The sequence below is a fragment of the Rhinolophus sinicus genome, linkage group LG01, assembly GCF_036562045.2.
Source record: "Rhinolophus sinicus isolate RSC01 linkage group LG01, ASM3656204v1, whole genome shotgun sequence".
NCBI classification, from domain to species: Eukaryota; Metazoa; Chordata; class Mammalia; order Chiroptera; family Rhinolophidae; genus Rhinolophus; species Rhinolophus sinicus.
In genome coordinates, this window is record NC_133751.1 from 178,168,144 (window position 1) to 178,183,001 (window position 14,858).

Below are 14,858 nucleotides of genomic sequence, written 5' to 3' on the forward strand. Positions count from 1 at the left end.
TTTCATATATATTTATTTTAATTTCAACTCAACTGACAGAGAGGTGATGGTTGATTTTGAAGGTGCAACATAGAGGAAGATTGAAGACAATTTTTTTTTTTATTCCTACCAGAAAATAAATTGTATTTTTAAAAATCTCCTAGTCCCAAAGTGTTTCCTCAAGGGTTTCTTTGTACAAAGGAAAGAATTCTTGAAATGGAAAATAAACCATCTGTGGAAAAAATAAGCTTCTATTTCTCTGTCTTTTCACAGATCTGAATAAGTCTCCAACTGAACGCTTTCAAACAGGTATGTTTAACATCTCCCAGGGGAGGCTACAGCATGGCGACCAATCCTTTAACAGAAAATAAAAACAAAAACCTACATCTGTGAAAAGATGAAGTTCTGAGATACCCAGACCTTAAGGAGGACAACACCTGCTGTTCTGCTTGAGGAGTGAAATGCATTGTGGGAAGCCACAGCTTGAAAGGAGACAGGTGACAGCTGAGTGGTATCTCCACTTATGATACTTGGAATGTCTCACACAACATTCATTGGCGCATTTGATTTATATGCACTGTTATAATCTGCACTCATTACAATCACTTAGAACAAACTACAGGCCTCGTTATGGACTGTGTGCTGTCTGCCATCAGTCTTTAAGAAGTGTAGTGCTCAATTTGCCCACTGACATGCAAGGTCCTGACCTTGAAGCTATTAGGGAGCAGATTAGACACAAGTGTGATCATGTGTGCAGACATAAGCAAACCAAATTAATTTCTGGCACAGGGAGGTAGCCAACAAGACCCCGTTCTTAGGGCACCAGAGAACTTCCTCAAATCCCTGATGGAGCTGAGCTAATAGCATGTTTAAGGGAACCCGGTTTTGAAGATAAAGCACATTCATGGTATTTAGAGGGTTATTAATCTAGTTTCCCCACAAAGTGTTTGCTTGGCTGATCAGATTAAGGGATGGAGCCTTCAACAGCGCACCCCCACCACAGCAGGCCCCAAGAAATCTGTGATACTTCACAGCCTTGGACATATTGCACCATGTGTACCCAGCTGCTTCAATAATTAGCTTATGAATGTATCAGCTGGTTCTGTGATTTTTATAAATAATAACTAACCTACAGAGCAGAAAGATTGTCAAGAGCCTTACACCAGCACAAAATTGCAAGGTGCTCTAACTCTAACTTGCTCTTCTACTAAATGCGGATATTCCCTACTAGTGGAGCTCCTATAATAATGCGTTTTTATAAACATTTATTTTGCATTTGAAATGGCAATGTATTTCTGTCAGTTTTCTTCATGGCAGCCATGATTTTCTTTCTTCTCACTGACTCACTGCTCATCCCACCTATTTTATGCTTACCTTCCGGAAATCTATTCTTCCACCTCACTTCCCATCTCACCCTCCATCTTTTTACTCACATCATCCTTCCACCAGTCCATTTGGGATGCTTAGCTCTGTTTTCACAATCGGTCTCTTATTAGCTTGCCTGGTGGCTAATGAATGCGAGAAAGTGCCACGCTGTTGCATGAACACACATGGTATGTAATTGTGAGTGAACCCATCACAGAAGAGATGAAGAGTCCCCACATTGGGATTTTTTTCATTTATATAATTTTTGCATGCCATCCAAGAAAGTTTTGCAGTATCAGGCAAAAAAAAAAAAAGTGTAAATGTCAAATAAAACAGTGACAGATGACAGTATTCTCTATTGAATAGCACTGTTTCTGTCATGCATGTTCAATGGGAACTCATGAATTATTAATAAACAAATCTCCTTTTTCTGTTAAAAATCTCAAGTAGGTTTTCTGTTGTTGTTCCCTATGTGTTTTGCGGAGCATTCCAGGAGAATTATTTTCATTTCAGAAATGCTGATACAGAAGTTCATCTGATTTCCAGCCGTGGCCAACTCTGGGAGGGGTATATATTGCTCAGAACTGTGGGGTAAATACCTCTCTGTGATTTCGTTTTCAGTCTGGTTTTAAGTTTTGACCAAAAGTTGGCTGTATATTCATATAGTCAGTTTAGCTTTTTCAGTATGGTAAAACTGAGGCTAAATGAACTGTAAGTGTTTGAGCACAGCTAGGAAGCACAGAGAACATTCAACTTGGATCCCTGAAACCTAACTACTAAGTTCCTCCTCTGACATTAAATAATTGGATGACCTTTAAGCAAGTGGTTACCCTCTTGGAACTTCTGGAAACTTAACTGTAAAAGGAGGGGTTTACAAAAGATGGTCTTTAAGTTCCCTCCCAGCTCTACATTCCATGATCTGTTACCTTGTCATTTGTCAGAAACAGCAGATAATAATTAGCCTTTAAAGTTAAAGTACAAAGAAAAAACACCTTGACCAAGTGATCAAGGTCAACATCAATAGCATGACCCCTGTGATATGATGCACTGTGAAGGGCACAACATATAATCTGAGGTAGACTTACCAAAAATGCATAACCTCATTTAGAATCATGAAAAACCCAAATAGAGATGATTGACAAAACAACAAATCAGTACTCTTCAAAAATGGCGAGGTGATTTCAAAAAGGAAGGAAGGAAGGAAGGAAGGAAGGAAGGAAGGAAGGAAGGAAGGAAGGAAGGAAGGAAGGAAGGACTGAGGAATGGTTTACAGGCTACAGAAAACTAAGGAGAAATAATAACAAAATGCAATGAGGTTCCTGGATGGGATCCTGACAAAGAAAATGAATATTAGTGGAAAAACTACTGAAATTAAGATACAGTTTTGTTTAGTTAATAGTATTAAAACAACGTTAATTTCCTGTTTTGGATAACTGCATTACGATGTTGTAAACTGTTAATATTAGGAGAAGCTAAGTGAGGGATACATGGAAACAACTATTTTACAACATTTTTTGTGAGTCTAAAATTTGTTCAAACTGTTTTTTAAATATGGAGAATACCTGGAACTTACATAGGAAAATATAGTTGGAGCCTAAGTGTAATGATGCCAAGGAATTTATGATGAAAACTCTTTTACCATCAAAATATGACCCAGACAAGGAATATAATTTTAAAGGCTGCGTCCTCACAATCAATGGTTAAAGAGTTCCCAAGCATTCAGTACATATGCAAATAATATCTACTAACATCTAATTTAAGCATCTCACCACCCTCTTAAACAAATATATTTCCCTCAGTAGAAAAAACAAGTCTGATCACCCTTTCCAACTATGCAGCTGAGGCAACACTCACACCAAACAAGATATAGTTTGTTTACAATCCACATGTTCCTGAAAAGTTGCATGTCAATCTAAATTTACAAAGCAAATCATGTTGTAAATGTATTAGGATCCGCACTACTTGAAGAAACGTGCCATCGTTTCTTTTTGGGGTATGAAGAATAACACCATAGTTTATATTTTAGTAAGGTGGTCGTCTTAGTATATACCTAAGTGAGACAACGCCAGTTCCCAATTCAAAAGCATTACAAGAGGCAACAATAAGAACCACAATTTGCTCCTGTTTTTCCTTCAGGGTCTCATCTCCCACCAATTCCCCTACTGACTTTGTGTTCCAGCCATGGTGAGCTCCTCAGTCCCTGAATATGCTTGGTATAGGCCCATCGCCATGCATGAACTGTGAGGAATGTAGTTTTGTGATTTCTCTTTGAGAGTGGCTGTTAAGTTTGAACCAAAGGTTGGCTGAATACTCATATAGTCAGTTTAGCTTTTTAGTATGGAAAAACTGAGGTGGAGTGAATTACAAGTGTTTGGGCACAGCTAGTATTCCTCACATTACTCCCTTGGCTGGAATGTCTCATACTCAACTCTCTGTGCCCCATGAGGAGCTGTACTTCAAAGTTCAGCTGACATAATCTCACTTGATCTCCTATATGAATTGGTTGTTCACTCTCGCATAACCCCAAAGCATTTTGCTTATACTCTTTCACAATTTTACGATTACTGTTGCCATGTCTGCATCCCCATCAAAACAGTCAGCTTCTTGATGGGGGTGGAGGAAAAGTGTTGGTGTCTCATTCATTTTAGCATTTTCAGAGGAGAGTGTAGGTTCTTGGCCATAAAAAAAAAAAAAGCTCAATGGACGATTGTTAGATTGAACTGAAATTATTAGAGTGCACAGAAATTAGTCTAGAGGAATGTTTACAGCCTCCAATTCAAAGAGTTATAGCTGGAGAAGAGCATTACTTTTCAAAAGTAATCCTGTTCTGAGGTTTGTTGTCACATATCTAAAGCATGAATATGATAAAAACAAAAAAAATGGGGTGAGCCAAATTTACCCCTTATATAAATTTAAACAGTGATAGAATTCTCACAGAACATTAATTCAGTTTATAATTTGTGTTGAGCACCCCTCTACTGTGTGCCATCCAATGTGTTGGGGTGTTACATGTATCATTTAGTTTCATTATTACTTCTTACTTAAGAGGTTGAGGTCACCAGTAAGGAAGTATAATTATGATAATGAAGCTCAGGAAACATCATCCTAGGAAATATCATCCTAGGAAATATGACATATAAGGTGGACCTTGAAAGATAAAGATGGATTTCACCAGGTGGGGAGAGGAAGTGATTGGAAGCATATTATAAGCAGAGATAACATTAGGAGCAGATGCAGAGAATTATAAAATTGTAACATCAGGGAAATACGAAGCAACTTTGTGGGGCTAAAGTACAGCATATAAATGGAGGTGGGGTCAGATTATAAATAGTATCATGCAAAGAAATTGCATCTTATTCCTATTGGCCCTGGGAGTTATGGAAGGCTTTTGAATGATATGACAAAATTAATTTTTCTTTCTTTTTTCCTTCCTCTCTCCCTCCCTCCGTCCTCCTTCCCTTCCTGACAAAAAATCTTTAGAGAAAACACTATGATAAAGTCCAGAACACCAGGGACCTACAATGGCCTGGGAGCAGTAAAGTACCTACTTCATAAACTTCGTCCTCTAGGAGTTTTCATTCTAAAAAAAAAAAATGGCATATATCATAAGCACCAAACTACATCAATTATTTTTTTTAAATCTGTTCTCATCATTTTAACTATTTTTTCCTGTGTTTGTGTGTGTTCTTTTTATTGTTGATATTAGAGTAATTTAAAGCTCTCCTGGATTAAAATGAATGCGGAAGGGCAATATCTATTGCATTTATAAAAAGTTTTAAAGGTTTAAAAATTTCAAGTAGTCAATAAATGAGTTACATATTCTTCAAAATACATACCAAAGGCTGAGAATTTTCAAAGGGCCAAAGAGGTCTTTCCCAAAACAATAATACATTCCAGTGTCTGGGTTTCAATCCCAGCTCCAAAATTTATGGTTAAGTGATGGGGGAGGGGAGGCAAATGGGAAGACTGGGGCTCCTGTCCATGGTACTGAAACGTCACCGGGTACCAAGTTCCTTGCTTTCCTACCCCAGGGCACTAGTAATGACTTCAATTTCCCCATGTTTTTTCATTTTAAAAAAATTAAATTCTATGTTTGTGACAAATTGCCTAGTTTTATAATATTTCAGAACAAATACAAACCAGGACTTGCTCAGCAACAAACACAGGTTCACAGCCTGCTCCGATCTCCAACAGAAAAGATGGAGTAAATAACTGTTCCCAGTAAGTAGGGCTGTACTTGCCTTGTCACAGGCATTACTGTTCCCCCGATGTGTCCAACACAGAGCTGACGAGGGAATTCAATCTACCAATAGGAAATAGCCCCCACTCCCTTTGCCCCTCTAGGAACTCCAATGAATGAATAAGTCGGCAAATGAACAGTTCTTCAGGAGAATGACTCAAGGCTTCTTGCAACAGAAATGTAAAAGGCCATTTGCCTACCCACATCTTCAATACAGAAAATGTCAGCATATGTAACCAAAAGGAAATGTTTTCTGAGCGTCTCAAAAGAAAAATTCATATTATTAATCACAGACAGTTCGCTTTCTAAACGGAAGCACATAAAGTCCCCAAACAAACTTTTGTAACTGTGAAAGGATTTCTCTTCAGCTGGTTGAGACTCTTCTGAAGTGTGAAATGAGCCAGATAATATTCAGCTCTTGTTTCTTAGTCACCAAATTCTCTTTTCATGAATCCAATAAGTGTCTATTAAAATAAATAACCCCCCTAATGATTCAAGATAACCTAATCAAGAAAACTGAAATGGGTAAGAGGCTAACTGCAAGGGAGACTTGTCCAGGGCTTCAATGAATCCCTGACAAGGAGGTCAGCTAAACCTGAAAAAAGATTTGAGCTGAGCATTTGGTTATAGTTCAAGGTTAATTATTTTATACCTTGAATGTGGTAAGTAAAAATGATCTGCTTCTTTTTTTATTTTTCAAAATTGTACACTAAGTTCCAAACTGTATTTTCATGGGGACCAATTTACAGCTGTCTCCGGGCATGTCTCTCACATTTCTATGGATGTGTTTGTAAAGATTGAATCTGTAATTGAGAGTAATGAAAATTTTATTTCAGAACAACACTTTAACCTCTGTTATAAGAGGGCTCAAATCAAGAGGGAATTCGTAAAATCCTGTTGCCTTCCTTATCATAGATATATGGGCTACACATAGCTATCTAATAGTATGGAAATTTGATATGGCTTTATATAAACATGTATGCACATAAATACATGCATATATGGGAACATGCACCTGAAAAAGCTGCCCATATTTGTCAAGAAGATGAATGAATCTAGAACCTTGTACTTCTCCACTTAAAATACTAGAAAGATATTAACAACAAAAGTACCAATTAACCAACCAATTAACAACAGAAAGTACCAACCAATTAACAACAAAAATATCAAGCAGAAAACAACGGAAATATTTCCAGTCCCTGACTTTCGGTCCAAATTCCAGCCTACCTATGACACAATATTATACATTGTGCAAACTGCCTGAAAAACTTATAAGTGCAGGGGGGAAAAACAAACACAGCAGAAATCTAGGAATGATGCTTTTTTGAAAGATCAAGGCTGGGACGAGGGTGAGACAAGCAAACAACTAGTGCACAAAATATAAGGAGTGTGGCTGTGAAGGTGTGTGGCTCCTCGTCCTTTGCAGCTACGACCCAGCTTGCCTCACCCTGGTCTTGGCCCTGCGAAGGGTGATGATTAAACAGTCAAAGTGGCAGGAAACATTCATAGGCACCAACATTCTCCAACTGTAAGAATCCTGCTTTAACGCGATATCCTCCTCTCAAGAGAGCTGGGCGAGTTCGGACAGGTGGCTTAATACATGAGCCTGACTTGCTCCAGAGTCACATCCAAGTTTCTAAAGGTGCCATCTCATAAACAGGCAAAATAATGCAACTCAAGATTTCTACAGTAAAGATGTGCTTACAACCAATACATAAACTTTAGTAATGACTAAATGGATCTGCCATTTTAAGACCTGCATGTGAACTCTGTGATTAATCTCTGTTGATACCTAATTAAGGGCTCCCATAAAAGCCAGCTTTAGGGCATGAAACCTTAACATAACTAATTGTGGGCGTGGTAAAAAATAACCCAATTCCTCACTATAAGTTGATATAAAAACCAAGGCCTTGAGGGAATTTCTGCTGATAATCTCTCACTAGAATCTAATCCTTCAAGACTATGCTGAGAGAAAAAGGAAGAGCATGAAGGGCTCAGCTTGACAGTTAAACAGCATTGTGTTGACTGCCTATTTAGTTTAGCTTTTGGGGAATGCTGAGAAACCTAATTTCTTCACTAGTTGGCATATTATTTTTTTCAAATGGTAATTATAGTGCGAATATATTAGTTTTTTAAATCCAAATTTGGTGAACGGCAACCGTAGTGTACATGACCCAGTTGACAAGAGTAGAAACTCCTTGATAGGCTGTCAAATGATTGTGTTCCAAAGAAACCTGCCCAGCACAAAGGGGCAGCTACTCAGGCAAGGCTGCATGCCTCTTTTAAGCCCGCTTTACATGCTGAATCCAAAATGGCAAAAGCAAAATCATTAGGAGTAGGACTGAGACCCCAACTCATTTTACATGGAGCATCATATGGCCAGTACTTCCTGTTAATCTTTTACTCCAGAGAGATGGGGCAGCCAAAGATCTACTTCCAATAGCCTCAGCTATCCCAGACCCAATAAAGCCATCTCCATAAAGTAATCTTAATAATGTAAGACAGATGTCAAACCACTTTCGTGCAAAGGGGCAAACCTTTGATCCTTGTGTAATATTTGCTAAAGGCTAAAAAACTAAATAATGAGACTAAAGATAATATTTCACACTTTGCAAATTCACTCATCTATATGAAAAGTTAGCCTTAAAAAAAGAATTGTAGTTTTAGCTTGTCTTGTAATTATGTGTTGTACAGTATGATCTCAGTGAGGATATAAACATGCATTGTGCACCCATATACACACACACATTAGAAGGAAAGACTCTAAAATGTTAATATAAATTATCTCTGGGTTGTAGAATTATGGGGGACTCATCTTTTCACATTTATACTTTTCTTCATTTTCTGAATTTTCTAAAGTGAGGATGTTATTACTTACTCATAAAAGAGAAGTTATTTATTTTTGAAAAACAGGTATACCTAAATTGTGCCTGGGACATTTTTAAGAAGAGATGCAAAAGCAAAGACTAATGTCATAACCCCTGACTGAAAGAAGAGAATATGTTAGCACATATACAGAATGTGGTATAAACTGCAATAGTGAAGAGCCGTACAAGGAAGAATAAAGCAAACCAAATATTATACCCATTATTTTATTTTCTGTAAAGTTATCTGTCTTTCCTTTAGTTTTGCTTTTTTGAAAGGACCTACCACAGAGACCTGTATATTTTAAATTTGTTTAGCCTATTAAGCAAATTAGATCATCAGTAAAAAGAGATTTTTATGATAAAGAAATCTGTCCATAAAATCTGAACTTGTAATCTATATCTAAAGCACAAGTAGCTTTTTCTAGTTAAGAATTCAATTTAAGTCAGTAGGTGAAAACATGGAATACAGTTGTTTTTTGTTTTGGGTGAGGAGGTTTGTAAACACACAGCAATAAGAAATAGAAGTCAGTACACAGAATCTACTTGATGCTAATAATGTACGTGAAACATAGAACATACTGAAACCCCATCACCATGGAGAGCACAGCTTCTATAGGGAAATGATTTCAGAATTCTGTACTGCAGGCCAGAAACTCATCTTCCCCGGCTGCAGTGGGATCATGGCTGTGCTTCCCTCTTTCACTTCTGTACATAGTAGGAGTAAGGACTTTCCGATCCCTGATCCTAGTGGGAGCTCCTGTAGCTTGTGGGCCTAGGAAAGTGTGTGGCAGGGAGGGCAACTCCACGATTAGCAGAGGTCTTTAAATATTGGTGGTGAAAAGGACATCCTTATGTCATCTCTTCTAACATCGTTATGGGTCCCTGTCTACTCCCAGGTCACTCCCTTTCTTTTATACCAGCAGCCTCTGGAGGTGCCCCTTTTATTACCACCCTCTGAGGTGGATTGTCTATTTCTCCTTTTTGCAGTGACTCAGCTTTTTTCTACCTCCCCAATGTAGAAACCAAGCAACCACTATCCTACCTGCTGCCCCCAAAACAAACCCTGTGCCCTTCTGAAGTTTTTGTTCATGTGTTTGTTTTTCCTTTTTAATGGAGGCAAAGGAGAACAGAGATTAAAATAAAATAAGCCCCTTCACATCCCTCTACCCAAACCTAGCAGGAAAAGACAGTCACGTGGGTGGAGTTGAGTCCTTGGGTATACAAATAATAAAGAAGGGCTCACTCTCCTTTCAAAAGAAAACCAACTTCAGATCATCCTCAACATTCTATGAGCAGAACCACCGTAGGCTAGAAAAAAGGAGACAGGGGCAGCACATGAGATAAATAGCAAACTGGTGCCCAGGGAAAGGGGTAGCTGATGGCAAGGGGAAGAACTGCAGCTGAAGAAGCTGTTACAAAGCACATGGCCAGCGCTGGGGGACTGCAGAGAGAGGGCCCACTGCTCACGGCGCTTCCTCCCTCTCGATTTCCACTTTACAGATCACATGTGAGTGATTAAGCTGCAACTGGGGAGGGAGGGGGAGAGCAACCCTACAGAAGGTAAACAGAGAAGGGAGATTGTAAAAAGCTATCAAGGGACATGGAGTTCCTGCGGCCACTCGGACGGCACGCTGGCGTGTTCATTCCCCGGTGGCCCTCTGTATCTAAGGGTCATACTGAAGTTATGCAGAAAATGTCCTATGTGCCTTTACATTACGGCTTTTCTTAAGGATCCCCACTCTTAGGTTACAGACAACATTCACTGACCCTAGTGCATCCTATCCCGTGAAGACCAACCATCTGAATATTCTGCAGAGATAATCCTCAGAATTCACACACACCTAAAATTGATCCTTAATTGAAATCGAAGAGAAAGTGAAAGGTAAAACGTGCATAAGTATAACTTTCCTTCTAATTTTTTCCTTCTGCTTTTCCTTCTTTGACTTTTCTCCCATGAAGAGGCAAGTCAGACAGGAGACGGTCAGTAGAACTGGATGACAGACTGGCCATGCATAATGAAGGAGCTGGAGTTTACCTGAAGGAAGACGCGGTCTACAACCCTACAAATGCATGCTGAGGTAACCCACCAAGGAAACACACACACACACACACACACACTTTTCAGGAATACATTTCCACCAACAGGCCCACACGCAAAACTGCCAAAGTTTGTCACCTTTTCAACTCCTTTTCTGAATCCTTCCTCCATTGTGTCCCTAAACATCTATAGCCTGCAAGGAACATCTTGGTTAATCATCCTGAATCTCTGTAAATTTTTTCTTGTTCTTACTTCTCATTCAAAGCTTGCCTAACACACAGGCAGTGTTAGGTGTTATTCTTAATAGCTGATGACAGCAATTGAGACCGAGGAGTGACTGAGGTTTAATAGAGGGTTCATTTCTAGTTTAAGAGACATTTTAAATGGAAGGGAGGAGTGGGAATGTATATTTGAACTGGGCCTTCAAGGTTCCAAGCCTACCCCAGTTCACAAGAGTTCCTAATTAAAGGTTCTCTTGAACTCACCTCCAAGACAATGGAGAGCCCTCATTTGTTTCCTCAGTCACTCCAAGAACTTCTTACCCGTCCAAAGAAACAAAATGGAGGAAGGAAAGGAAATGCAGGAGAGGAGGGGGAAAGCTTTATTCTCTCAGTCCTCACAATCCAATGAAGAATGTGTGATGACTTCCCATGGCAGTTTGGAAAGGCCAAGCACTTTGGCCAAAGTCTCACTATTAGTCATATACATATACCTTATGAATTAGCACCAAATACACATGCAAGGTTGCAAATCATGTGATTGATTTCATGAAATATGCTTTTCATGAACTGAGTGCTGGTACTTACAAAATGGAGTGAATAACTTACGTAACATTGCCTTTGATACTATTAGCTAAGTTCATTTTGTTTGGCAGTACCATTTTTAAAAACCTTGCACCTGATTTGCCAATCCCGTCAGCTATTTACAATAAAGTTCCCCATTCATAAATAAGAATGAGACCATTGTCCCAAAGGGAAAAAAAAAAAGAAAAACTTCAAAGCACCTTATTCATACCTAGGTTCAATCGCACCCTTCAACATGTAAATCCCCAGTACTACATTTCCCTCCAGGTTCTACAAAATCAGGGCTACTAAGTTCTTCAGGAGGCATCAAAAATTTGGAGAGCTAAGCTTGGGCCAATTGGCAAGCACAGCTTTCAATCAACCACCTGAATTATTTTTGGAGGCTGGAAGCATCACCATTTCCAGCAGCCACGGTGCCAAGTAGGTAAATAGGAAGATTACAGGCATTTTGAATCAAGTTCTGACTGTGGTCTTCAGTTTTTCTTGAAAGCTTCTTATTTAAAAAAGGACTGAGTGAAACTTTGATATTTACATCGAGTCACAACTAAGGGGCAGGTTTGCAAAATCAATTGTGTAGCTTTTATACTCACTGCACATTTACCACATATGTCCTTTATTACACAGTGGAAAACCATTAAATGCACAGTAGTTTTGCCAAGTGGCATTATGCATTTAACAGCTTTATTCGTTTAACAGCTCCAACTCTCATTATATTTTGCCATGTGCTACATGGGATTTTATGCATTTAACAGTTTAGGAAAGCTCCATGGTGTTTTCTTTTCATGTATTTCAGGCTATGGTTGGACATCAAACTGCATTTCAATTATTTCATTGATGAGAGATAATAAGAATAATCTAGAAAAACTACTACATTGAAATTGAAAAGAGAAACAAATACTTCAACCGTCTTCAAAGTTCCTTGATATTCTACTCTTTTCCCTTTATCAACATCTGAAAAATAACTTAAGTCAGAATACTGTCAAACTACAGGTGAAAAAGGCTAATCCCAAAACTATCTAATTAGTCTAAATATAGCATTTAACTATATATCATTTTTAAAACTTAATTTCTATTGAAAACCTTCCTGCTTAATGGAGATACAATATCCAGTAAATCCTTTCTTTATGGTTAGGGAGATGATGGACCATTGGACCATTTGACCACTGACATATGTAGGGATGAAAACAGAGGAAATCAAGCTCAGAACCCAAGGACTGATGCTTCCACCAACTTTACTTTCCTCCACCCTGCATTAGGTAATTGTTTCTCTCAGGGATAAATAAGTAGGCCCCTCAACATAACCCATTCTGGAATAGGGTGGTAGTTGTCTCTTTAAAGGAATTGAAACAGATAGTAGATCCCATCAACTGTTGCTGCTTTCAGAAATAAAAAACCTAAGCATCTGTCTACCCTTTTCCCGGGAGCATTCCATTCCCCACAATCCCAGCACTTTGAAAAACTGCACTGGATAAGCTTCTGTGTTTTTCTAGGTACGTATTAAAGATTTTAGCACTCACTCTGGACTCCCCCACGTGTGTTTTCTCCTGGAAAAACAACGGTATTCTATACATAAAAGAAACACCTGACATCACAAGGTGTCTCTGTGGCTGGGGCAAAGTGGTTATTATAACAAAGTCAGCCATTCCCCTGGAAGGAATAAGAGAGGCGATGAGACCTGGCTAAAATATGGTCTCAGAAAGATGCTGTTTCATACATACTAAGTTTTGTGCAAATACCAAAACAATAAAAATACGTAAAGAGAGAGAAAGGATACACGGCAGTGTTTAGAATTAGGAGACAAATCATTCAAGGCTGATTCCTTTTCAAAAAATTCTTTGAAAGAAAAAAAGAAAGAGTCTGGGTTTTGAATTAGCCACTATTTTGAACTCCAATGGGAATACAGGCAAACCATAGAGCAAAAGGTGGAACATGACAGGTTCCCTCGGGATTATTATTGTTATTATTATTATGGGAACAGATGTATTTTTATTGGTGGGAGGAGAACAGTCTAATTCCAGCTCTTGCTTTCACTCTTTTAAAAACCACTCACCTGACTTTTATTTGCAGCCACTTTGGCAAACAGGGCTTGAGACACCTTGGCCCTTTTCATCTCCTGTTGGATCTCGTCATAAATGGCAGCTGTGATGTTGACGTTGGCGCCGTCCACCTTAATGGGGAGGTCTGTTGTCGGTGTCGAGGTTTTGGCCTACCAAGAGACCATGAAAATAATAATTTAAAAAGTGCTGCATTCAGCCCAGCCATCTGTGCAGAAATTATCAAAGGATTTCAGTCAGCTGATGCCAAAGAGCATTAGCTACAGAGGGACACTTCCTGTCCATTATTCTAATCAGGTTAATTGTGATTGGAAATAATTGCAGTGCATTCCTATAGGACATGCAGAGTCCTGTAAACCCTAGTCCCTCTCTCACGGTATCCTAGACAGTTCCCAGATAGGATGGCTACCCCGTAACTATAAGCCACCACCTAATTGCAAAACAAGCATGCAGAACACACACACCTTGGAGGACGAGCCAATTCTTCCAGAAAAAAAATGAGTAAATGGGTAGAGGTCTCTAAATAATAAATTATTACTCAATTTAATGCACTCCCCTGAGTCTCTCTCGTCCTTTATTAAAGCTTTACGTATGTCATTCGAGTATGTCTGGCGTCCCATCATTATCATCATTATGCTACCCAGACAGTCACCTCATTTCACCTAGGAAATCAGTGGAAATGAAACAAAATTTCATTTCATAAAGCGAGGCTTCAGAAAGCCTTCACCGTGCTGTTTTCATTTTCTTAAACTCATATTGTGGTTTTATGTATTCTGCCGTGCTCGTTTTAATTGAATGATTTCCCATCAGCTCCAGAGACAAATGAAGGACAATATGGAAGGTGTCTGTACTTCTTGGGGTTACGATAACCCTAAAACGTTTGCATCTACTTGATCCAAAAGACTGACAGAGCATTTGCTCTGGTGTGTAATGAGACGGGGCTGGACACAGGGAGAGGGGGAGAGGGAGGCAGGGAGAGAGGGAGGGAGGGGGGGGAGAGAGAGAGAGAGAGACCCCACACTCACCCCACCCCAAACCAAGGCGTTTGTCCCCAAATCACTACTGTCCCTCTGTGGATGCCCTGAGCTGTTCCCCCACTGGACCAAGCAGTACGCAGGTTTGGGGAAAGACATGGCATGTAGTCTGGGCACTGCGGCATCACTGTCAGTGCTGCCGTGAAGCTGGAATTAATGTCCGAAGCTTCCACGAAAGCTTTGATGCCTAAGCACGCTCAGTGCCGTCTGCCGTTCTCCTTTGACCTCCCTATCTCAGACTCTTTTCTAATGATTGCAAAGAAATAAGAATCATTTATCATTTTTATGTGCCAGGCACTCTAGAAAGTGTTTTACTTTTGTTATCTCATTTCATTCTTTTAAGAACCCAATGAGTTAAATGACTTAGACATTATTATTTTTTGTTTTACAGATAAAGACAACTGAAAATAAAAGAGGATACTTCACTTGCTGGAAAGACATGTAGCAGCAAGTAAGACAACCATAATCTGAACTCGAG

General features: G+C 39.2%; 1 protein-coding gene across 4 annotated transcripts in view; it reads right to left on the reverse strand.

Moving 5' to 3' along the window:
- The window catches only part of SATB2 (SATB homeobox 2), a 237,890-nt gene that overhangs the window by 35,961 nt on the left and 187,071 nt on the right, over nucleotides 1-14,858 (reverse strand). For all 4 annotated transcript variants that reach the window (XM_074339726.1, XM_074339725.1, XM_074339724.1 and 1 more), the window contains one exon: nucleotides 13,343-13,498. In XM_074339726.1, the coding sequence (XP_074195827.1) occupies nucleotides 13,343-13,498 (156 nt within the window). The remainder of the gene's footprint in view (nucleotides 1-13,342; nucleotides 13,499-14,858) is intronic.